The sequence below is a fragment of the Pleurodeles waltl genome, chromosome 2_1 (genome assembly GCF_031143425.1).
Source record: "Pleurodeles waltl isolate 20211129_DDA chromosome 2_1, aPleWal1.hap1.20221129, whole genome shotgun sequence".
Taxonomy (NCBI): domain Eukaryota; kingdom Metazoa; phylum Chordata; class Amphibia; order Caudata; family Salamandridae; genus Pleurodeles; species Pleurodeles waltl.
In genome coordinates this window covers 483,730,600-483,756,145 of record NC_090438.1, presented here as the reverse complement: position 1 = coordinate 483,756,145, position 25,546 = coordinate 483,730,600, and the positions used below count along the sequence as shown (strand labels likewise).

The window sequence follows — 25,546 nt, the reverse complement described above, 5'->3', positions numbered from 1 at the left end:
AATATGTTTATCGGATCTTCCTGGTACATCGCGGCTGGCTGTGTCTCTCATTACAGACATATTTTGGCAAGTACATTTGTCAAGCCCAGATCGACTTTCATTTGACGACTTGGATGATGAAGCCGTATTTCACTAGAGATGTTCTACTGGATATTAAATAGGGATTTTGATGTGTAAAATACTCCCTCCTTACTATGCCTACGCATACTTCCCGACTGCCTTGGGTGCTCGCATCAGTGTGCCAGTGCCCAAAGTCCTCCTCTTAAACACGCAGCTGCTGCAATTAAAAGTGCAACTCAGAATTCTGGGGCAGCGTAATCCTGAAACCATCTCGTGCCTCTTCAATCCATTTACAGCCACTCCCTATTGCTTCAGCTCGCGCCCTCTTGCAGCTTTTTACTTCAGGCCCGGTTGGGCCGGGTGGGCCAGGCCCACGCAAACATGACCTTTGGCCCTCCCAGTAACAGCAATAGAGGTCACAGAGAAAACAACTGTTAAGTGCTTCCTCCATGTCCCAAATGTGATTTTTTCACTTTTGTTTAATCATCAGTCAGGGGTCAACAAGAAATCTATAGAATACGTTTTAAAGTGCATTGTTTTAATAATAGCTGTTTTATTTGTATACTGATAGGGAGAAAAATATGCCTTTAGATACTTTTCCCTATTTTTCTACTGTGTGAGAAACTCTGGGCATGCCTGTGAAAAGAAAACAGCCCAGTGGCTACTTTAGCTCATGTCTGCAGTGGGGATGTGTGAGTTGGGGAAGAGGAGACAGGGGTTTACCTTCCAATGATGCAGCAGGTGCAGTGGCAGGTTGTAGGCTACCTTCAGAACTGTCGAAAATTGGGCACACATTGGCCCACCCAATGGCCCCCACGGCTCATCCAGATATACATTCCTGGAACCGGGCCTGTTCTACTTTCTCCCATTGTAATGCTTTTTCGTTTTTCTCTTCCTCTGTCTTTCCCCTATGTGTTTTTTGCTCGCAGTAAATGGTTGAGGCAGAAAAATAAGTGCCGGCCCTCAAAAATAGGTACAGGTGCCCAGCACCGGAAACAACAAGCACAAATTAAGCACTGAGTCTCATGCATTTGTCTGCTACGTATATGCAAATGACATATCTTGGAATGCGCACAAATATATGTTCGATATTCACATGTACGTGGCACGTGTGTGTGGTGCACGTGTATGATTGGAATAGCTTTGCAATTTGTTAAACATCTTTGTATTGTTATTATCTCACCTCTGAATACTGTACGTGGCACCCTTTATGGTGTGCTTCAAATCAGGACTGAAGAGACGGTGCACTTCCCCACTTAGTACACCACCTCACTGTAGCCATGTGGGTGTATGTTGAGGGCCGCAGAAGAGATTCATGTTGAATGTATGAATGCATGCAAAGTAACTAACGTGTTGTCACCTAGTTGGTATTGAATGTCATCGGCCACACACCTGAAACCCCCGTGACTGAGTCCACTTTTCCATAGTCACATAGAAATGATGTGGGGACAGATATGTATTGCATACATTTTGGACGTATAAAAAGAATGCCCACTCCCACTGTGTGAAATATGCGTAATGTAGGGAGGAGTACTTTATGTTTTCTGGGTGAATGGCATACTTGTGTGTAGAATACACTTGCTGAATTGGATTTGTTTAATTTAGGGTGTGATGCATGATTTTTCTTCGGGGACCGCAATACAAGACACAAAAGAGCTTCTGATGAATTTACACTAACCTGGCCACAAGCAAGCACCAGTTATACAGAACAGGCACAGCAATCACGAGGAGCCAGCGATAATACCATTTCCCTGAAGGGTCCACCACAAACACTTCCCGTTTTTTTCTGAGGAAATAAAATATATGCTGAATTAGCAAAAGGGATCCAGGTATATACCTGTTCATTCATCTATTCACCAAGATGTGCTTTTATTTTAATTAATGGTTATAGTTCTTGAGGCAAATAGAAAAAGTAGATGTGGTGCAAAGAATCCACTGGAAGTGGCAACGTTTTCAAAGGTTTACGTTTTAACGGCAACGTTTTCCAGCACATTGCATAGGAATGATTAGACTAAATTTCCAAGAGTACAGTATATGCTCTATAGGGGGCTGCTGTGCCCCATTATAGAATAGGGATCATTGCATTTATTAATAAACATGTATTGCTAATAAATTAATTTCAGAAAAATTTAAAAGAGTGTTCATCATACCGAAATAGGGGTCATATGTACGACCACATTTTCCCATTGACGCAGAATGGGAAAAACCCTTTGCTACATCTGGCCCCAGATGAGGAGCAAACGGCAATATCAATAAATTGGAGAAATGAGTCTAAAGATCAATAAATGGGAGGAAAGAGCTGAAGAGCCTTATGTCAAACAACTGTGAAGAAAAAGGGAAAGGCTCCAAGGAAAGGGGGAGCCAAAGAGGTCAAATACTTTTGGGTGGAGGAAAACCCTACGGAAAAAGATAATGCAAAAATGGACTACACACCACCCCCAGCCCTCCACAAGAAAAAAAACCAACAAAACAAGAAATGCTCATTTGCGATCTTAGCTATCAGTGTTTACATATTTAGAATGTTACATTTTTTATTTTTAGGATAGATTGATAGATAGAGAGAGAGAGTCAGACTGAGACAGCCAGAGACAATTAAAGGCAGAGCTAGTTGGGCATCGAGACATTCAGAAACCCTTGCAGGTAGAGAAAGATAGCGACAGGCTGTAACAAATAGAGACAGATACATGGTTATAGACGCAGACATAAATAGAGACGGACACATAGCAACAAACAGAGATAGATAAATATAAATATAATCATTTAGATGTGGTTAAAGGCAGAGCGATAGAGACAGATAGAGCCAGTCATGGATAGAGAAACAGATGGAGATGCAGACAGAGACATTCAGAAAGAGACAAGTGTAGACAGATAGACAGACACAGAGAGGTAGCTAGAGCCACAGATCTAGAGAGGCAAATAGAGCAAGACAGATGGAGAAAGGGGTTAAAGAGACAGAGACAGAAGACAGAATGAGACAGTTAGAGCTAGAGACAGATAGGTAGAAAAGAGGCTGAGGCAAAAACGATAGGGATGACTGAGAGTTAGATAGAGCCTGATAGAAAGGTAGAGGCTCAAAGAGACAAAGATAGAGACAGAGGGATAGAGAATGAGAAAGACAGTGATAGAGACAGCTAGATTGATAGCGCTAGTGAGTGAGACAGATAATGAACAGACAGATACGGAAACAGAGAAGAGAGATATAAACAGAGATAGAAGCAGATAGTATTGCAACAGATAGAGACAGGTACACATGGTCGGAGACAGGTAGAAATATGGGCAGATAGAGACAGAAAGAGACAGATGCAAGTAAAGGCAGAGATGGACAGATAACGATTCAGCTAGAGACAGATAAAGACAACTAGAGAAAGATACAGAGACACAGATAGAGGCAGGAGGGGTCAAACAGATAGAGACAGAAATAATTGGATAGCTATAAACAGAGAGGGAGACAGATAAAGTGAGACAGATTGAGAAAAACAGAGAGCTATAAAGACAGATAGATAAAAACAGGGATACAGAGGCAGATACAAAAGAGATAGAGTGAGACATGCAGTGGCACTGGCAGGCGGAAGCAGGACAGAGAGCAACATAGAGGCAGAGACAGATAAAGACAGACATAGACGGAGACAGATCGACAAGTAGAGACATAAATAGAAATTGACAGATGGAGTTAATGGAAGAGGTGGAGAATTACAGACAAATGTAGAGACAGGTCAATACAGATGCCTAGATACAGACAAAGAGAGACATAGAGAAATCTATATAGAGAGACTCAAAATGGCATATATATATACACACACACATAGAGAAAGACAGATTAGGAGAGACAGGCAGATAGAGATATGCCTGAACTTTATTGTTCATTCATTTACATCAAAGAGCATAGAATGTTACGTAATTTCTTTCTTTAAACTGAGTGTATTAAACAAATATTCTGTTTACAGTAGGAATAATAATTAATATAAGTTTTACTTCTTTTTCTTTTTCTTGCCATCAGCATTTTCCTGGTCAGGTTGGGTGTTGCTCACTCGGCTGGCTGCAGGCTGCAACTCTGGCCCTCGAAACCGATCAAGAAAGGAGTCAGGTCTTTGCTCCTGATCCTGCATGCTCTTGTGTGCCCATTCCCTGAGAACCACCACCAATCGGACGATCCTGTAGGAGAATATAAAGAAGACTTCCGTGGTGAAATATACAAACATACATTGAATACTGTCATGTACATTGATCACAAATACTGTTATTGGCATCGAGCCAGCGCTACTGTGGTCTAAGAAAGTGGATTATTATTTGAGATGGGCTGTCACCAGCCTTGAGGAATAATAACATTAACTGGTTAGGGTAAATTGTAAGCTCATAAATTAATCTGAGCTCAACCCCATGTTAGCTGTGTCATAGAGCAGACAGGCTTAATTTAGGGCAATGTGTAAGGTAAAACAAAACAAAAATACAGTAAAAACACCAACAATAAAAACCCTACAGAGACATTTTAGTGAACAAAATGACACCATAATGAGAAAACTCCAACAATGGGAACCGGGATGTTAGCTTTTAGATTTTTAAGTGAAACTAGTTCCAAAAAAATGCTAAGTGCTAATGATAGTCTATTGTCATGTAGTCTGGGACCTAGGTGCACTTTGTGGCCAACTGCAATGGATCCCAAGGTCTTATTCACCAAGCAGGATGACCTTAGCAATGATTTTAACTTCTTAGTCTCCAAAATGGAAGTCAAAATCTCTCTGCAGGGCAAGGCAGCAGGCTATAGCCAGGAAGGTCTCGCTGAAGTCACTTTGAAGGAGGTTCAGCTGAAGCTGTTGGTTTTGATTGGAGAAGCTCAGAGAGGGAAAAGGTTAGATTTTATGCACAGAGAAGTGATTGCCCCGGCCAGATACTTTTTTTGTCTTCACCTGGTACCTATTTCTATGTTGGGATTTAGTTTCTTTTTTTAGAGCCTGGATTCCCCTAGCAGAGCAAGGCAGCAGGCTATATCTGAACAGGCCTGACACTTTCTCTACAGGGTCAAGCTAAATTGAATTTGCTGTTGTGGAAAAGCTCCAAGTGGGACAAACCAATTTCTTTAACCCAGGAAGGTCATGCCTTTACCAGATTGACTCTTTTGCATGTCAGACTTTTTTCACTCAGCTTTTCACCCCAAGGCACCCACACTTCAGGAGAAACTCTTAGCTCTTTAAGGGGTTGATTCTGCCAAGGCTTTGCGGGGCCCAGGCAGGTTCATTTGGAACTAGGCAACTGGTTGTCTAGGAAAATGTGTTTTTCCAGCTTGCTGTGTGTCTGTAGCCACACAGGAGGTCAGCTCACTGATCCTTGGATTTCAAGGTCCTGGGTACAAGAGGGAGTAGAGCCAGTCATTTGGGGATTCTCTCAAGCCACAGCAAGCAGGATTCATTTCTGTTCTCTTCTTCTGCAGGTCCACAGATTGTTCTGAGAAAGGTGCATTGGGATGCCACATTCACAGAAGGTTGGTGGTGACACATAGCCCTTCCATAACCAATGAGGTAAAAATTCCTAAGTGTAACCCAGCTGTAACCCAACCCCCACTTTTTCAGCACCTCCATTTTGTCCTACTGCAAAGAATCCCACAGTGCCTCTCCTTCCTAAAAGCTAAGATGAGGTAACCCATCTCCTATTGGGCAGAGGCTTTGGGCCATCTAGAGGAGTGGCCAGGTTAATGAAAAGTCTCTCTGTCACTCAAAACCTTTTATGGGAGTAGCTCTCCTCGTACTGGGTTTGGTGCTAGCCTGACTAGTGGGACAAAGGCTGTTTCTATCCCAGTGTTACCTGACATTTACTTGTTATAGGGCAGGCCCCTTTGAAATTAACTAAGTTCCTGGGCCCACCCCAACTAGTTTTCCTGCCAGGGAAAGAAAAACACCTCCCCACACTCAGGCCTGTGTCCCTGTTCTGTGAGTAGTTTTTCCACTACATTAGGGTCAGCTTGTAGTAAGCAAATGTAAATTACATACTGATGCTTTAAGCAGGGAAAAAGGTAACTCCATAAACGTTATTTTTCATAACTATTTATTAAAAACTGGCTTTACCATTGAATTAAAATTTAGGGAAATTTAAAAAATACTCTCTGAATTACTTTTGTATCCGGTTGCTGTCAAAAGTTACATATATAATCTGAACTTTCTGAGATTCAGCTACAGCCCTAAATGTGAAAATACGTTTTAGGGCCCAGTCACTGAAGGAACATGGCAGTTTTTTTATTCTGCACATGTTTCTTTTTTAAATATGGACTACAACATGTATTTAGGGATGACATATCGATCTTTAAAAGCAGCATTTTCTACCTATTAAACAGGGCTATTTTGACAGATCTGACCACAAGATATTAGGCTGCTGCCATCAGGCTACACATTGTAGGCCTGAAGTCATGTTTTCCAGATACACTCTGTGGATACCACAATAAGTGCTGAAGTTCAACGCAGGCATTTAAAATGTAGGCTCTTGGCACATTCCTATAGCATGTACTTGGGATGTACTGGCAAGCTACAAAAGTTGATAAGATCTTTGCCAATTTAACCATGTTTAAAGGGGGACCCAAAATCTTCACTCCTGTTTAGCAGGAGTAAAGTACAAAGCATTCTAAAATCACCAAGGCAAAAATCTGTGGGGAAACCACACAAAAGATAATTATTTCCTACATGTACCAAATTGTTGGTTTGTAAATACAATTGTCATACATGCCCTACCAATCATTCGCTCACACATCTACCGATTTCCTGAATTTCACTCATGTACCCATTTTAACAACTACAGTGAATTGACACACCTGCACAATACAAAAAACACTTGTGCTACAGGTGTGCTTTTTAATGCACAATTATGAATCACATTGGCAACTTTCTGGTACCTGGAACATATAGCATAAAGATGAAAACATACATACACACACAGACACACATCTCTTCTGTTTTGGTCTTCAGCAGCTGGCACTGATTTTCTTTGTGCTGAAAAACTGTATGCTGGAGATGCGATGCAGTATCCTCTTCAATTATTAAAGAACCTTCCCTGACACCAGGAAAGGAGCAGTGCTTACATAGTATATGGAATTTAACAGCTTGAAGCACCACACTTGTAACACTGTTATCACTGCGTAAATCAGTATACCCCATGGTAGTTTGCCATTTTCTTAGTTGAAGACTTTTACTTCAGTTGAATTAAAGTCTATTGCAGTATCTGTTGCAGAACACATGGCAGAAATAGGCAACAGTCTCATAGTGTTTGAGATTTAAGTATTAGTCACCCCAAAATTTAGAAACTTTAGTATTTCTCTTACTGACAGAATAGGGTAACATGGGGCTATGCTGTCCTGATGATACATCACTGACAGAACATTATTAGATTTTTGTGAAAAGCCCTCAATCAGGGCAGCTAAATAATATTGTATGTACACTAATCAATCCAGGCATCACATTTTACAGCACCTTGAGTTTATAACGTTGTTTCCAAATATAAGACCCCGAGCTTGAATGGGGAAAATTGAATATGAGTGGTGGAGAATAGGGAGGACCTGTTGTTTGGCTTCAGTGCCAACATGCACGGGTAAAGGGAGTGTTCATTTACAAAACAGAATAGGGCAAAGGGGAGGGGTCCATAAATAACACATTTGAAATAAATGAAGGAATTTGACATGCAATCAACAAAAAAGTGAAGTTAAGCGAGTTACTTCTCTTATAGGTTGCATCAGTGTTTAACTGTGAGGATGAAGGCAACTGAGCCATAATAAGCAAATCAGCAAACTATGGAAAATGTGATAAACTTTATTGATAACTAGGGACAGAAAAAGAAGACTGTCTCAAACGCCCCACTGCCTTTTGACTAGGGCTGTGCTATAGAAATACCACAAGTATATATACATGCCACATACAATGTAAATTATCTGGGTTAGTCCCTCTTCTACCCAGTATTTTCAGGGTCTTTAATGGTAATAACAAGACAGCGACTGCACAGCAGGCTCTGGACATAGAGTGTTCCCCGCAGCCCCACCCTTTATTCACTCCCTTTGATTGCAGTGCCCGCTGCTGGGGATTTTTGGTCTTGTTCAGCACCTTTGAATGGATAGTTTTTCCTTTTCCCAAAACCTGAACCCATTCTTTTTGCCCACTATGGTCAAGTACAGTGGCCTTGGATGACCTGCCTGGCTTCCCTTAGCCCAAGATTCTGCGGTCATGCACTGTACCAACCTCAAATGCTAAAACGCCTGCTGCACAAACCTGTTAGTTGTGCATAACATGCTTCTACATGTAGTGTCACATTAGCCCCACCACACCCTTTATAAGGGCCCAGCAGGCTATAATCACAGAGTGTGGCCCAAAACTACCTCCTAATGCCACTTCTTATGTCGGGTAAGTCTAAGGGGTAATGTGCATCAGGCTGTGAACAAAATTGTAAACATAGGAATGGTGCTTACACTCATTAAAATCAGGCTGGACTGGAATATACTTTCCTTTAGAATGGGACACAGAATATCAAGCAAAACGTTTTCCCAAAGAGCGAATAATGGACTTCTGCACAACATGAGAGGAGTCCTCAGGTTCCTCACTTTGCCACCAGGAGCACAATCTAAGCACCCACTTGTAGCTCACTCCACTGTAAATTTTTCCATAGTATTGCAAACTTTTAACTGACCAGTGTGTGCCAGATCACATAGGTGTTTTCCGACTCCGTACGACAGAACTAACCTTACCCCCTAAAAACCAATCATGTTGCAAAAATGACTCTTTACAGTCACAAATACTTTCCATTTCCCTTTTAGGGTCTTCCTAATATACGCTCACAGACCTTAAGCAATTCCAAAACCTTGCTCATCTCTCTAAAGCATTTTTTCTCACAGTGCACTCTGAGACAACTGGAACTTGATTATATGACAGAAAATCTACATACTGCTTTCTCATACTATCATCCATCTTTCTTAAATAACAAATGGCAGTCTTATTTGTCAACCTTTGGTATGCAGTTGACACCAAGTGCCAGATTTATTAAGGGATTTTGTTGCCCTTGCAACATGCAAGGTGTCGCAAAGGCCATAGAATCCCTAAGTCAGATTTACCAAGCAATGCAAGGTCACCTTGCATGTTCCTGCATTGCGTAGTGAACCTTGAGTAAAGCAAGGCTGCACAAGTTGGTTCCTTGCGTTACTTTGCCCCATGGAGGCATTACATGGATGGAGCTTTGTTGTTCCCCTACATCCACCCATGGATTTTGGTGCATTCCCAAATTTACAATTAGTGATAGACCTTAGAATGCATCAAAATGCTAGACGTAAGGAGGAGAAAAATGTTTATTTGTTCTTGTTTTGTCTTTTTTCGACATGTGCTTCATTCTGCAGCACACATAGAAAGAGAAAAAAGCCTCAGAAGATTGTTTTTGTGCAGGAAGGTATCACTTGCTGAACAAAAACAATCTTGCCTACAACACAGGCACCCTGGTACCATAATGAAAGGGCACCTAGTTGGTGATAGGCAGCAGTGTGCGCCAGCACAGGCAGAGAGAAGGAATGCACCAGACAATGGTAAATACTTTGCATTCTTGTACTCTCCCTTTCATGCAGCACACCACAGCAACATGTCTTGCCGCATGTTATTGCTGTGCATGAATATTTGATAAATCTGACCCCGTATAAGCATTCTTGCAGGGCAACAACCTGCCTGCAAATCCGTGATGACACTGCATTAAAAAATTTCTTAGTAAAGATCTTCACCGTTTTGCTATCTGTGGCTTTGTCAAAACTACAGCCCCACTAGAAATTCTTCGATTTTTGTACTGTTGAGTACACAGCAAACATCTTCTTCTCTGTTGTTGAATATTTAGTTTGCATCTTTGATCAAACAAAGAGGAAAGGCAATGACATCTTCCTCAAAGCTGTTCCCATACTCTCTTTTCTGGCATCAGTTGTAATATTGCTTTCTCACACCTGAGATAAAACTTTGCAAATTTGCAATATTGTGAAAGCATTCCTTGAATTCTTCAAACTCAGTTTCACAGAAATGAGACAATACAAAGTATAATCCTTTTTGAGAAGACTCTGTTTGCCCACTGTTTTCCCAGCAAAAACGTTTATGAGTCTGGCATAGAACTAGACCATACCTAAAATATCAAAACCTCTTTTTTTTCCTACGGTATTGGCCAGGGCCGGCTTTAGGGCGATGCGAGCGGTGCGGCCGCTGGTTTGGATTGGAGGGCGCTGACCTCAGAGGGGGCTCTGTGTTTAGCAGTAAATTACGAAACTTGCGATTTAAAAGCACCTGCTGAAAAGTTCCTTGTGCGTCCAGTCTTCATGAAGCAATTACAATGTCAAGATAACTCAGGTGATTAATGTTCTTGCTAGAGAGAGAGATCAGAGTTTTGTCCAGTGGCAGCTTTAAAGTAGTGCAGAGGGTTGATATGCCTGCTACAAAGAACAGAGCTATATTTTATGTGGATGGCTGAGTGGATTAGCAAAGCCACCCTTTACAAGCACTTTTAAGCAAATGAAATGTATGTGCAAGGGGCTATGGAGAGACGAGGAGCACATTTGCCAGGTGGTAGTGAGGAAATCCGAGGAACTGGTAATGGGGTGGAGGGCGCCCAAAAAAGACTGGCACACAGGGTGCCACCAGCACTAAAGCCGGCCCTGGTATTGGCAATTTATTTATGATCTGCATTAAGTCTTCCTTACAGTTACCTCTTCTGCATAATCACATTTCCAAGGTAGATCATCTTAAATCCTACCAAACTTGTCCCTTTGAATGTCACACTCTTCTCTCATATAATTGAAAGTACCTTTCTAAGCCATAACATTATGCTCAGTTTCTGAAAATGTTCTCCTTTCTTCTCACTACTTCATCCAACCAATGTTCTAAATGGCAATGGCCAGTTCTGCTTAATGTTTTAATTTTCTCAATGTAGGTCTTGTTTATGGTTTTTTTCTCAGCGTATAGTAAGGCCCCATTAGATGGCTTTGAGTGGAAGAACAAATTATCGTGATAAGGTGGGTGTATTACACAGATCACTGACACAATATCTAAGTAAACAGTATCTATTGACACAAATATCGTGCCAAAAACATTGTTTACCAAAATATCGTGTCCTCATACCTATAATGGTAAGTGGTAAGTACCAGAAATATGGGAAAAAATATTGTTGACGCTAATATCGTCAATAAAATGGACAAATATATAGATTTTTCCATATAAATAGTTTAAAGGTTTAAATGTTAAATTTTTAAATATATAAATGTAATATACTGTAAAATAAATATATTCCACTAATATTAAATTCTGCATATCAAGATGTACGTATATAAACACACAAACACAGCAAGAACATTAATCACCTGAGTTATCTTGTATTTATATAAATATCTATATTTATATCTTGTGTAACATACTTAATATACATATTTTATGTTATCATTTTTTTAATATTTTAAATGTACTAACATGAATATGTATAACATAATTATATATCCCATATGCTGTAGCTCATAAAAGGCAGTCAGAAAATCTACATCTCCCACTAATAGGTCACCGTTACCGCAGCAGATGTTCTGTGCCCCTACTTTGGTGGCTCTAGGTTTCATTCTAAGTTTGAATGCTTTTTTGATCTTGAGACGCCTGACAAGTTTGAATACGTCAACCCTAGTTTTTACAAAATCAAATCTTTCAGTGGGGCAGAATGAAAGATCATAACATAATACACTGAACTCTATTTATCTATCAGATAAGTTAATACTGGTATTCTTTACCATATTAATTGTACTATTGATTGACCTCTCTTGAAGATTCCAACGGGATTGTTTTTTTGCGTTGTCTTCTTTTCCTTTTATAACTCTTTTTCTTCTTCTTGTGCCTCCACCTGGATCTCTTGTTCCTCTTCCCCTGCTGCTCAAGGATTGCTGATTTATTACTCTCACCCGCCTCAGGAGGCGAAATTGCTGTAAAAAATATTGGTATTGGTACTTTCTCCTTCAGATGTACTGACTCCCCCTGTTTCAAATGTGTCTTTTTCTTCAAGCATCTCCCTTCTAGAATCAATTGCAGATGTTTGGTCGGCTTGGATGTGTTACTAGTCTGTTTGCCATATGTGTTGTCATATTTACATCATATATATTGTAATATGGCAGACGCAGTTATGTTGTTTTGACCTTTGCATTTCCGATGTCCTTTTTCTATGTCCATTGATGTATGTACATATATTGTGGTGTTTGGCACAAACTTTATGCATGATCAAGGCAAGGAGGGATGAAACACGTTGCATTTGCTGGTGTGCGTTCTTCAATAAATAACTTCTGAATCCAGTTCTGAGTGTGTGTTTCTATGAAATGTCTGTACTATATGTATAATTGGGCCCGCTCCTGATAGCATGTTGGGCAGGGAACAGCAGCCTTTTAGCATTGAGAAGCGTTTTGTGTGCATATATATATATATATATATATATATATATATATATATATATATATATATATATATAATAATATATATATATATATGACATACAGAATGAGAAGCAATTTTACAAAAACAATTATTAACATTAAAAAACATTTTTAAAAAGCAAATAACATAAATTAAAACAATTAAACAATTAATGCTATAAAATCTATTCAGTCAATATTATAAACAATATTAGAGTCTTAGAATATTAAATATACTTTTTCAGCTCCAGGCTACACAATAGTAGGGGAAGTGTTGGGCTTTGAAAGGATTACATTTACTATTCCCACTTCAAACAATGCAACAATAGGGAAAGTGTTGGATTTCAGGTAGGTGAAATTTACGATTCACACTACATACTGCTCAATAGGAGGAAATGTGTTGGACTTTGGAGGGGTAACATTTAATATTTCCATTCCAGTGTAAAGAAGAGTTGAGAAAGCATTGCATTTCAGAGGGGGAAATGCACTAATTCCACTCCAGTCCACACAACAGTAGGGAAAGTGTTGGACTTTGGAGGGATTAAATTGACAATGCCCAGTCCAAACACCACAACAGTAGGGAAAGCATTAGATTTCGGATAGGTGAAATGTAGTATTCCCACCCTAAACTACATAATAGCAGGGAAAGTGTTGGACTTTGGAAGGGTAACATTTGCTGTTTCCACTCAGTCAGGGCAACAATAAGGAAAGTGTTGGACTTTGGAGTGGTAAAATTTACTCCAGTCTCTGCAAAAGTAGGGAAAGCATTGGATTTCGGAAGGGCTGACATTTAATATTCCCACAACACTAGAGAAGGTGTTGAATTGAAAAGATTTACATTTTACTATTCCTACTGCAATCTAAGCAAGAGTAGGGAAAACACTTCACTTCAAACAAAGTACATATGAGTAACCCCATGATTGTGGCAAAAAAATAAACTTTTAATAACAAAAAAAATATATAGATGCATTCAAAAAAATAAAAACAATTAATTAATTGACATAGGGCTTCATTACGAGTAGGGTGGGTTGACTGTCTGTCCGCCAGACCCATGGGCAGCAGAATGCTGCAGAGCTGGAGGTCTCTCCCATGGCCCTATTACAAAGCTTCCACCGGGCTGACCGGCAGAAACCTCAGTATCAGTAGCCGATACCAATGCCATCGCACAAAGGGTGCCCCTAGAACCCCGTGAATGCTCGCTGTCTACCGTAACCAACAGTGCGTATTTTGAGGGTTCTGGGCAAGAGGGCCCCAGCACTGCCTTTTCACCAGCCTTTTCATGGCGGATGCCCTGTGATCAGCAGGTGGTGCTGAACTCAGCGCCGCCGTGGCTGACCATGACTTTGACCACCGCCAACCCATCAGGATCCGTGATCCTGGCGGTGGCGGCAGTCCCCTGGCGGTCCAACCGCCAGGGTGATAATCTGTCAGTCAGACCACCAGGAGTGTGGCGGTCCGACCACCATCGCAAGTTTGGCGATCTTCAGACCGCCAAACTCATAACGAGCCCCATAATTACTATTCAAAAGCAAAAATTATCAATTAATAAATAATTGCTATTCAATTATTAATTAATTAACTCCCCAACCCGAACTTCCATAAACCTAGCACTACCTACATAAACTATAACTAACAAATAACTTACATATTTAAAATAAAGACATTATTAATTAAAAAATTATAATTAATTGTTCATTAATTATTACTTGATTAATGCCCTACCCAAGACCCCTAGAAACACAGCATCCTGCAAATAAAATCTAACTCAAATGAGTGTAGCACAATTTACATGACTGACAATGAATTTAATAAATGCCAATTAATAATGAACTGTTAATTAATTATAACTTGATTAACTTCCCATTGGATACCACTACAAATCGAGCATCCCACAACTAAAATGTTACTCAAATAAATAAGTATAGCACAATTTACATAATTACTAATCAATTAAATAATTAATGAACAGTTAATAATGAATTGTTATTAATAATGAATTAACTTTCCACTCTACACCTGTACAAACCCATCATACCGCAGCTGAAATGTAACTCAAATAAATTAGGTATAGCACAATTTACATGATTATCAAATAATTAATCAATTTTAATTGATAATTGATTGTTAACTATTACCTAATTACCTTCCCAACTTATGCCCCTACAAACCTAGCAGCCCATGCCTAAAGCATAACAAAAATGTATAATTAATACATAATTTTCATAATTAATAATCAAATAATTATTAATAAATTAATAATTAAATAATAATGTATTATTTCTTAATTCCTTCCCACCCTGTACCCCTACAAGCCAAGCAACCTGCACCTAAAATATAACAAAAATAAATCAGTACTAGGTAAATTCCATAATTAATACCAATCACAAAATAAATTCAAAATCATAAACTAAGAATTTGTTTTTACTTGATTAACTTCCCACCCAATCCCCCTACGAACCCCAAAATCTCTACGAAACTATAGATTTCTATTAAAAATAAAAATTAAAAATTCTAAATCACTTAAAATTCAACACTATATTAAAAAAATGTATAACAATCACAAAAACAATAGTAGCACATACAGTTAACATATGAACTAAAACACATTGGGCCTCATTAGAGTGTGGCGGTCTTCAGTCTGCCACATTCGCGGTGGCGGTCAGGACCGCTGTTGTTGCAGTGGTCCGACCGCCACATTAACACGATGGCAGTCAGAACACCAGGGTTCCGCCAGCACTGCCAGGATCCATGGTGCTGGAGGCCTGGCGGTGGAAGAGATCGTAATCCGCCAGGGCAGCCCTACATGCAGCGCTGTCCTGCGAATTATGACCTTGTTCTCTGCCAGCCTTTTCATGGTGAAAAGGCTGGTGGAGAACAGGTGCAGGAAGCCACAGAGAGGCCACTGCACTGCCCATGCACTTGGCATGGGCAGTGTAGGGCACTCCCCCCTGCACTGTTGCAATGTTCACTGTTTTCTTTGCGTGGTAATCTCCATGAAGGCGACGGCCACCCTCTTGGGAGTTTGGCAGATGGGCTTTCCATCTGGCAAACTCTTAAACAGGCCCTATATTTTGTGAAAGTATCTTATTGAAAAAGATATTAAAAACAACTATCTTTTTAAAAGGGGCATTGCTTACCTAAAAAAGATATTCTTGATATTGATATTTTTGCATCACAATACTTTTTGCCACAATATTGTTTTCCGATATTTGTCTCCCGATATTTACTACTTGATATTGTGCCCAAACACCATATTACATAACTCCCCTTTTGCTCAAATGTTTAGTCAAAATAGATCATGTTGGAATATATGTTTGTCATAATAAAATGCATTTTTGTCAATTGAGTACATTTATCTGTGCGACTCAAGTTGGATCCAATTATACAATGTAATTTGGCTTGATACATTTTGTCTATGATCATATGGGTGTCGTCCCAGACAGATTCCACAATCTAGTGATGTTATTTGGTCATTAATATTGGCACGCAGAGACAATTTTGTATGTGTTCTCATAAATAAAACAAAATAAATAAATGACACTCTCTGGCATGTTCCCAAGATGAGTAAGCTTCAGCAAATTGCAGAAACCTAGAGAAACTTAGGGGCATATTTGCATGCCCCTTGCACCACCTTTTGCTGCCATAGCATAATTTTTTTAATCCTAAGGTTGCACTAAGGTGGCCTTTCCCCCGCATCAGATTTGCAGAGTGGCACAATGCATGCAATGTACCACTTTGTAACCCCTTGCACCACATTATGCTTGAGCCAGGCATAATGTATGCAACGGGGGTGTTTTCCATCACAGGGAGGCCTAAAAAAATGTCCTAGTGAAATTTACTAGATTTCACTGCTCCATTTTTACATCATTTTGTAACGCCTGCTCAAGACAGGTGTTAAAATGATGCACCCATTAAAATCAATGGGCCTTCCTGTGCTTTGCTGCACTAGCCTAAAAGTTTTTGATGCTAGTGCAGCGAAGCGCCACAACAGCGTAAAAAATATGTCCTATACTTTCTTGTGTAAGAACATCCCGCAATGGGAGGCAGCTATAACTTCTCACTGGTAGGCCACAGTGAAAACGTCTGATAATTATGTTATCTATCCTATGTGTCACTATGGAGCCTTACAAACATTTAAAAAGTAAACAGGGATATGTGATGGCAAAGCTGTGCACCATCTGCTGATTACTTCTGGCAGACATTTGCAGTCGGGGAGGTATGCTGAAATGACCATTATAATCAATATTTCTGTCTATTATTCCTCCATTTTCTGATGCATCATATACATGTAGCTAAAATGGTTAATGATAATTTTCATAACCAATTAGCCATCGCTGCCATGTTGACCTCAGTGGGCCACACCAGCCCCTCTTGAGCCTGTTTGCTCATAATGCAACATCACAGATAAATCTTTTTTCAAACAGATGTACATAACTATGCATTATTCCTTTTAGGGATGCTGCTGGATGAGCTGGTATCTTTCTCAACAGATAATTTAAAGGGATTTACATGGGGAGCCTGTCCTTGTGGACTTGAGAAGGACAAGTACTTTTGATTATTAGCAACTGGGGGTGGAAGGAGCATTCCTTAGGACACAGAAAAGGTGGATGAAGATCTTTACAGTAGTACGTTGTAAAGATTGGTTATTCTAGGTACCTTGAGCAATCCTCATTGAAGCTATTCTGATTAGAAGATGGCTCCCCAGAAGGTCGGGAACACACTGCTATTGACTGGAACAAGGAACATGAATTTGTGAGCATCCCATTTTGAAAGCAGTGTGTGAAACAGGGACTGACATGAACATTTGCATCAACAGCTCCAATTTTAAAAAGGGTACATTGATGTCCCATCCTTTGTAAGTCTGTGAACATTATTGCTGAATATGTGTGTTCGCCTCTGTTTTGGACATATTCAAATCTTTGTGCTCATATTATATCAGGTAACCTCATAGAGCCCTTGGCTGCTACAAGGACTTCAATCCTACACTAACTTGGTTAACCTGTATTTGAACGGACCGGGAAAGTACTGCACAATGGGGTGATAAAACACTGCAAAATGAACTGTGGATGTCCTAAGGATTGCAGGACAGGCAGACATCCTATTTTTGCAGCGGTGGTGATGGTTCTAGCCCCATAGAGAAAAGTCTACAATGTCCATTGTATGCCTTTATCCGTTTCTGTGCAGTCAGACGTTGGACAAAACCAATGAAAGTCAAAGATTACAGCTATGGGTCATCCTAATTAGGTAGACTCCAAATGGTTGGAAACCATGAAAGTTAAATGAGTAACTCAGTTTAATGTCTTCATGGTTCTTTTGTGAAAAGTCTCAAGCAGGCATGGTAGACACTCGCATCTCACTCTCATTCTCGTGGGCAGGTTAAGGCCTGCAGTGTACTTGCTGTTTGGCTTTGGCAGCCCAGGCTGTGCAGCAGCCACGAGTTGCATACCCACCCTCACATTGTTTATTCTTTCACAGGATACCACTACAGTTGGACAGCCACTGGGAGGGAGGATTGCTTGGCTGCACCAGTCTTTAGCAGCAGTGGCCCTCCCGGTCAGTACATACTGGCACTCAGCTGTGGTAGTTGTGGCTTCCAGGATAAGTCTCTTGAGGTGATGTGTTTGGACTGTTGCAGACTCTGGATCGACCAGGGCTTTCAGCCTTGGTGGTGACTCAATCTCCTCTTCATCAGCAGCACCAGCCTTTTGAGCCAATATCAAGGTGCTGGAGGTCACAAGATTTCTGGCTCTGGGAAAGTCTTCTTAGAGCTTACTCAGGAGCTGCACAGACTGGGGGTCACTTCTGGATCACTATCTTTGGGTCATCATCTTCCTCTGCATGATCCTCATGCTGCGAATAAGCTGGGCCTGTCCACGTGGACACTCTCTTCTCTCCTATGGCCAATTACACCCCTTCATACTCTTAACAGAGAGAGAGGCTTCCTGGCTCTTTAGGCTGATTCTCAGCTCCTTCAGCGGAAAGTAGTGACTTCAATAGATGTCACTGATCTCCTTGGAAACCGGCTGTCAGGCAGACACTAGCCCTAGTCCTGCATCAGCTCATCTAGAACTCTGTGGAATGCTCTCTTCCTTAGTCAAGAAGAACTTGGGACTGGAAGACAGTGGGGTGGTTCTCACTTTTATACACATTTTCCAGAAAAGGGATGTGGATCCACTTTCGAAGACTTGAGGACCAGTTTCAGTTGGTTCTGTTTCAAATGTCATTTCAGACACAAACTATGTGCAAAGCGATGATTCTCAGAGCAGGTAGGAATGGAACTGACTTCAAGAAGGGGTGTCCAAACATGGGCACAACAAAATGTGAGTTCTCTGAACCTGGCTGTCATCAGCCTTCTTGAAGCAATAATCCCATAACCTCATGGAGCGGGGAGCTGCTCCCCAGGCCACGGATGTTTGTACCACATTCATTCTTTGTAACCTCCCAGTTGGGGGTGTTTACCCAAAGCCATCAGGAAATTTCATTTGAAATTTGAAACTAACAAAAGGGGTTGGGCAACCCGTCCTGGAATTTGGCCACACCCCTGCTCCAAAAGGTAGAAATACAGTCTTTTTGCCACCCAGGAACCAGCTTGGGGTATTTGTCTCTAATCTGCCCCACACCACCTGGGGGAGGGACAGAGGTGGAAAACTCACTAGACACCAGAGATTTTTTATTCCCAAAAAGAAAGGTGTTGGGGTGCCACACCGTAGCATAGGGCTATGTCCCCACAAAGGGGGCAATACAGTCTTTCTAACACACCTGCGGGCCAGAATGCAGGATTTCCTTACAACATCCCCCAGTATGGGGGGGGTAAAAAGCCCACTGTCTGCCAGGAAACTGAAATTAAAACAAAAAATAGGGCGGCCCACCGTTGATAGAGCCATGCCTTCAGGAGTGGTGTGGCTCACGTTGGGATTGGACCATGCCCTCACCACAAAAAGGTGAAACACAGTCTTTGTGCCTCCAGGTAAGACGGATTTGGTGGTCTACCCCCAATCTGCACCCCACAAGATGCCAGCGATTTTTTTTTTTTTAAAGAAAGAAATAGGGTGGCCCACCCTGGCATAGGTCTATGGACCCACCCTAAAGTAGATCAAAGTAGATAATAAAGTCCTTCAGGTCTTCTGGGGGGGCAGATAGTGAGTTTGCCTGAGGGACCAGAAAGCCCACCAGGCACAAGGGATTTCAAAATGTTGCCAAAACAAGCGAAAGGGTGGGGCAGCCCACTTTGGCCTAGGCCATTCCCCCACCCTAGAAGGGTGGATAGAGTATTTCTACCTCCCACGGGACAGAGAGGAGACTTGCCAAGATGGGGAGTTTGTCTATCATATTCCCCTTGAGTGGGTAAAAAGCCCATTAGACATCAGAGATTTTACATTTAGGCAAACCATCCCACTCTGGAATTGGGCCATGCCCCACCTCAAAAGAAGCAATAAAGTATTTCTGTACCCCTGGGGTAGAAAGGGTGTATTTGCCCCTACGTTGCCCCCTGGGAAGCAGAAGGCACCAAAATCAAACACAGAAGTTGAGGATGGGTCATTCTGGCATCCGGCACACCCCCGGAAGGGCCAATAGAGTTTTTCTGGTCCCAGGGAGGCAGATTGGAAGGTTGCCTCATTTTGGGGTTTGCCTGTAATTTGCCCCTAGATGGGGTAGTAAGCTCACTAAACAACAGAGCTTTTACATTTGGGCAAAACATTCCACCTTGCCATTGGGCCACGCCCACCCCTGGGGGGGCAGATAGGGCTTTTGACCCCAATTTACCCTGTGAGCAAAAATCTCACTAGACCCCAGGGATTACACAATGGCATTAAAAAAACAAAATGTTGGGGGCACATCACCCTGGCATCAGGTCAGAAGAGAAACTAAAGCGTTTCAGCTCTCTAGCGGGGGCAGATAAGAGGTGTGCACCAATTCTGGGGGTTGCTGATAAGAAAACCTACCAGACACCAGGGATTTTACATTTTGGCAAAAGAAAGGGGTGAGGGAATCCCACTCTGGCATTGGACCATGCCTCTACCCCAAAAGGACCAGTAAAGTCTTTCTGCCCCAATGGGTATTGGTGTGCTCTAACTTGCCTCCCTGGGACAGGAGGGCACAATGTCAAATGCATACAGGAATCTTGACATCAGGCTGGCTCCCACTCTTAAAGCCTCAAACGCCTTTCTGCACCACCGGAACTAAAGCATTTCTATCTCTATGGGATGCAAAGGTAAAGTTTGGTTCTTTTGGGTGTACTTTTTACATATAGGGCAGCAGTGTGGGGGTAGATTTCAATTTTGTCCAACTTGCAGACCCGGCATCGCCAATAACCCAGGGAAAGCAAAGAAGCCCAGACATTTCACAGCAGTGTGTGGAAAATATATGTTTTTCAGCTGATGTTTTAGGTTTGCAAAGGCTTCTGGGTAAAAACATTGTGAGATCAGAGCAAGTCACACCACCCTGGAATCCCCTAAGTGTCTATTTTTCAGAAAGATCCTAATTTGGTAGGTTTCCCTAGGTGTAAGCTAAACCCAAACCCAAAATCCACAGCTACCCTCAATGCGAACAAAGGGTTGGTTTTGATAGGGAAAATGTGATCTGTCTATTTTGAGTTTCAAAACCTTTCCTACTGTGTCCACTGAGCACACTCATACAAAGAGGGAACAGTTTTTATCAGAACAAGTGTGAAAATGCTGGGTGCTAGGAAATGTATGGATGCCCATTGATTCTGGAACTTTTGAACTTTCCCTCCAGAAATGTGAGGAAAATGAGGGCCTCATTTACAAGTCCCTTGCGTTACAGCTGCTAATTTTTTTTGATGGAGTGGCGGCACTATTTACAAACTGACACATTGGGCCCAGTGCGTCAGTTTTTAAAGCCATGCATCACATTATACCTGCGCCAGGTATAATGTATGCAGGGTAGACGTTCCCACAAAAAAATCCACGTGGAACTGACGCAGTAAAATGTACAACTTTTCACTGTGTCAAGCTACGACTTCACTGAGTCAAAATTTTACTGCCTGTTCAGACAAGGCGCAGAATTAGTACAGGGCTTTTTCCAATGGGACTCTCCTCGCATTGCTGGAGTTGTGTCAGTTTAACACTGCAACTCCAGCAATGCGTCAGTTTAGTGGCAACAGATGCGTCTGAATTTCTGAGACATCTGCGGAAATGTGTGCCGTGGAGCTCTGTATTGTAAATGCTGCACATCCATGTCGTCATTAGACAATGTGCAGCAGGCGCAAGAAATCGGACGCATTTATGACAATGCGTCAGCCTCTTGTATATGAGGCCCTGAATGTTTTATCGAAAGTTTGATGTTTGTCAAATCTTCTGAGTAAAAAACAATGATTGATCTACACAAGTATCACCATCCCGAAATACCCTTAGTGTCTAGTTTTCAGAAATGTCTGGCTTTGGTGTGCTTCCCTGAGAGGTAGGTAAGCCAGGGAATAAAATCCCCAGGAAGCTTATGGAAATGTTGTGTGAAAGCAAATTTGTGGATCCCCACAGATTCCAAAACCTTTCGTCATTGAAGAGTGAGGTAAATATGTGTTATTAGGTGAAGTCTGCAGTTTGAAAGGCCTTGTGGGTAAACAGATGTCATGGAATCTACATGAGTCACACAACCCTGGACTTACCTGGGTGTCTAGTTTTCAGAAATATCTAGCAACGACTGAGCTAAGGCCCAAATTCCACAGCTATCCACACTGTAAAATAAATGTTGATTTTGCTGTGTGAAATGTGACGTCACAAGCACTAGGCCAAGCCACACAAGATGGGTACTTTTTTTATCAAGAGACGTGTGGAAGCACAGATGTAAGTGAGTGTGCATGAAAGAAGGCATTTTGCAAAAACTCTTTTTGAATTACATGATAACATGTTTAACCGTAAAGTCAGAAGTGTGCAAATAACCATTGTTCCTAAACTCAGTATCATGTGCACCTTCCAAAAATAAATTGGTTTCCTTCATCCAAATTTTCATTCATTATATTTTATTATATGAAATGCTGTATGGTCGGTACATAATGAAAAATTATTATAATCCTTAGCTCAGTTATTGGCCCTGGGTATTGCGTGTTTTTTTCAAGACCCCTTAAACTCTATATATCCATTTGATCAGAGGGGTCTATCAGATGTAACTATGCATTGCTTTTGTAATTCAATCATTGTGAAAAAAAGATAACAGAGGAAAATGTTTGTCACTGGTGGCTATTTGTTCCTACTAGTTTTCATGTTTTTTTATTTATTTCAGAGATTAGTCTCTTTGAGAACAATTTGATTTGAGGGCTCTGCATTTTAGGGGACTCCGAGTCCCAGAAGCACATTGGATGAAGGGGGCGGAGCCAATCTACGCAAGCACTACAAAAGCACTAAAGGATTCCCCGTAACACGGGAGGACTCTGCATTTTAGGGGACTCCGTGTCCCAGAAGCACATCAAAGGAAGGGGGCAGAGCCAATCTACGCGAGCTCCACAAAAGCGTTGAAGGATTCCCCACAACACGGGTGAAGGGCAGGCCTGTCCCTTGTCTGTCAGTGACCGGAAGAGGCCGGGCTGGACCACCCTTCTGAGAACTGGCACAGTAGGGTGAGTGCCAAACCTACTGACCTTTATTAATTTCTATAAATTCTCACTCCAATGATTGAAGTGGGGTTTACTCCCTCCTATGAGCAGTATTTAACCAGCGGCTGAGGCTCATCTGGGGTACACTTGAGAGGCTTTTTTGGAAAATTTATAATGGGCAGGAGAAGGGACTTGCAAAATGGGGACCAGTGTCGGGGAGGGAAGGGACTAACTAGCTCAACGCTAGACTCCTCTCTCGCACAAGCAGTTGGGGTAGTTACAAAGGAGATTAATTTGGCAGAGAGGAGACTCTTGCTGGACATTAGTGATTGGCAGCGAGTCCCACTAGAAGATGAGGCCCTGGAGTTTTCTGATAATGGTGATGGGCTTCCACTGATAGGGCAGGGGGATCTGCCAGTAAAAATAGGGGCAAAGGGTTTGGATGGTACAAGGAAGAGCACGAGGCTCCAGAGGGCTTGCCCTCCTGGTAGTAGTAGCCCTCCTTTAAAAAAAAAAAGGCTTTGAAGAAACCTGGGAAAAAATCAAAATTGCCTTTGCCTGTAAATTTGAGCCCTTTGGATATTTCGAAAGGCACTAACTAGCCAGTGCCCAGGACTTTGTGTAGAGAATCTATTGACGAAGTTCATGGAAATGATTGAGGCAAGCTTGGCCCCGGTCATGGAAAAATTGCAGGCTTCAGAAGCTACAGTCTACCTGCTAGGTGGAAAGGGGTGGGCTAGCAAAGCCCCAGCAAATGGTGGTGCTTTGGATCCCGGGCATCAAAGCCAATCGGATGAGAAGGTGTATCCATAGGAGGGAAACCCTAGAGTCCAGGAAAGAGATATGCGGCAATCCTCATGCTATACTAATTTAGGGGTTCCTGGAAATTGTGTAGAGACAGCTTCTGTTGATTCTTTTGCGGGGGTAAGGGTCAACTCTAGGTCGGGAGATGGAAAGTCAATTGGAAACAGGCACATGGAGAACGTGGAGATGTCCCAAGAGCAAAGTAAGGACCAAGATTTGCATCTGGATAAAGAATCTACACTTGTCTGTTTAGAGCTCCCTCCAGACTGCACCCCTTATGTAGTGGTACTAATAGATGTTCCTTTTTTAGCGCCGGGAACAAGTGAATCTATGGATCAATTAAAAAATAAGACTTGTCACTGGTTGATTAAAACCTGTGATTTTGTGTGTGAGGATTTTAGAGATATTTTGATTGTCAGAAGGATTAGGTGGGTCGGGCCTCGGTGTAAGGAAGGCAAAGTGGACTGTATCATTGTAAATTGTAGATAGCCAGGTCTGGTCCAACGGCTTCTCTCGACACAATGATTGGTATCCCAGATGAAGGGAAAGATTGGTATGGTCCCTTTGGGTTTCTTTTATAATCATACTCGGCTGATGGATGGGTTCTGAACTAAGAATTTTGGCAAAGTGCAAGGTGAATTACAGCCAACTAGCTTGGGAAATAGACTTATTACATATCCAGATTTAAAGGAGGTCAATTGACGCTATGTACAGAGACCCCTAGTGGGAGTGGTAGAACCCCCAAATGATACTATGGGCTTAGAAGTTCAGGGTGGGAATACTTCAAAGTGCTGTCTTATTTCATGGAATGTGTCTGGGTATGATACCAAGCTCTTAGATGGTAAATGGGTAAAGTATATGGTATATTTTGGTTTGCAGTATCAGCTGTGCGGCCTCAAGGAGGACGCCCTAAAGGAGGTTTAGTTACCTTTACTCGGTCTTCTAAAATAGCGAGAGCATATCAAATTACCTGCAATCATCAGGGTTTCCTAATTATTTGGGTAGTTTTTCCAAATAAGTTCAATATCCTGCTGGTAAATTTTTATAATGCTGTATGGGACAAATTGGGGTCCTCTTTTCAGTTTTTCAGACACTGAAGTATTGACTGGAAGGGTTTGGTTTGGAGTTCTGTGCTGTTGTTTCAGGGGATTTCAACGCAAATATACGGGGTCATAGTACAGTGGGGAACCCCTTTGAGCAGGACCATAGGATTCCTACAGCTGAGGGATTACAGGATTCGAGAGGCAGGGCCCTGATTAAGGGCCTAAGGAGCTTGGGACTTTTAAATATATGCGATTTGGAAGCGATTTGGAAGCGGTAGGTGAACATCAAGTTCCAACGTTTTTAGGTAAAGGGGCTGGAACGACAATTGATTACATCTTTGTGTCCCCATCTCTGAAAAACCTAGTCATGTATGGTGAGGTGGTAGAACAGCAATTTAGTGAGTATAATACCCTCATGATTTTCTTTAACTTCCCTGTGATTATACATAAACCAGTGTTGGGAGGGTGGTCTCGTTGAGAATAAAAGATCAGGAAGGAAACTTGGATGGAGACAGGTAAATATTCAGCAAGTAGTAGAGGGCCAAAATTTAAATTTGATAGTAGGGACTCTCTTGGCTGAATACCCCAGACCAGGGGAAGTTATAGATGCCATGCTCAGAGAAACAAAGCTATTAAAGAATGTATGATTACAGCAGTTGAGCCCTTCTGTAA

General features: G+C 41.6%; 1 protein-coding gene across 1 annotated transcript in view; it reads right to left on the bottom strand.

Moving 5' to 3' along the window:
• CNGA2 (cyclic nucleotide gated channel subunit alpha 2) overlaps window positions 1-25,546 on the bottom strand; it is a 497,671-nt gene that overhangs the window by 113,011 nt on the left and 359,114 nt on the right. The window contains exons 4-5 of the mRNA XM_069213704.1: window positions 4,033-4,212; window positions 1,739-1,846 (exon numbers count right to left, since the gene is read on the bottom strand). Of these exons, the coding sequence (XP_069069805.1) occupies window positions 1,739-1,846; window positions 4,033-4,212 (288 nt within the window). The remainder of the gene's footprint in view (window positions 1-1,738; window positions 1,847-4,032; window positions 4,213-25,546) is intronic.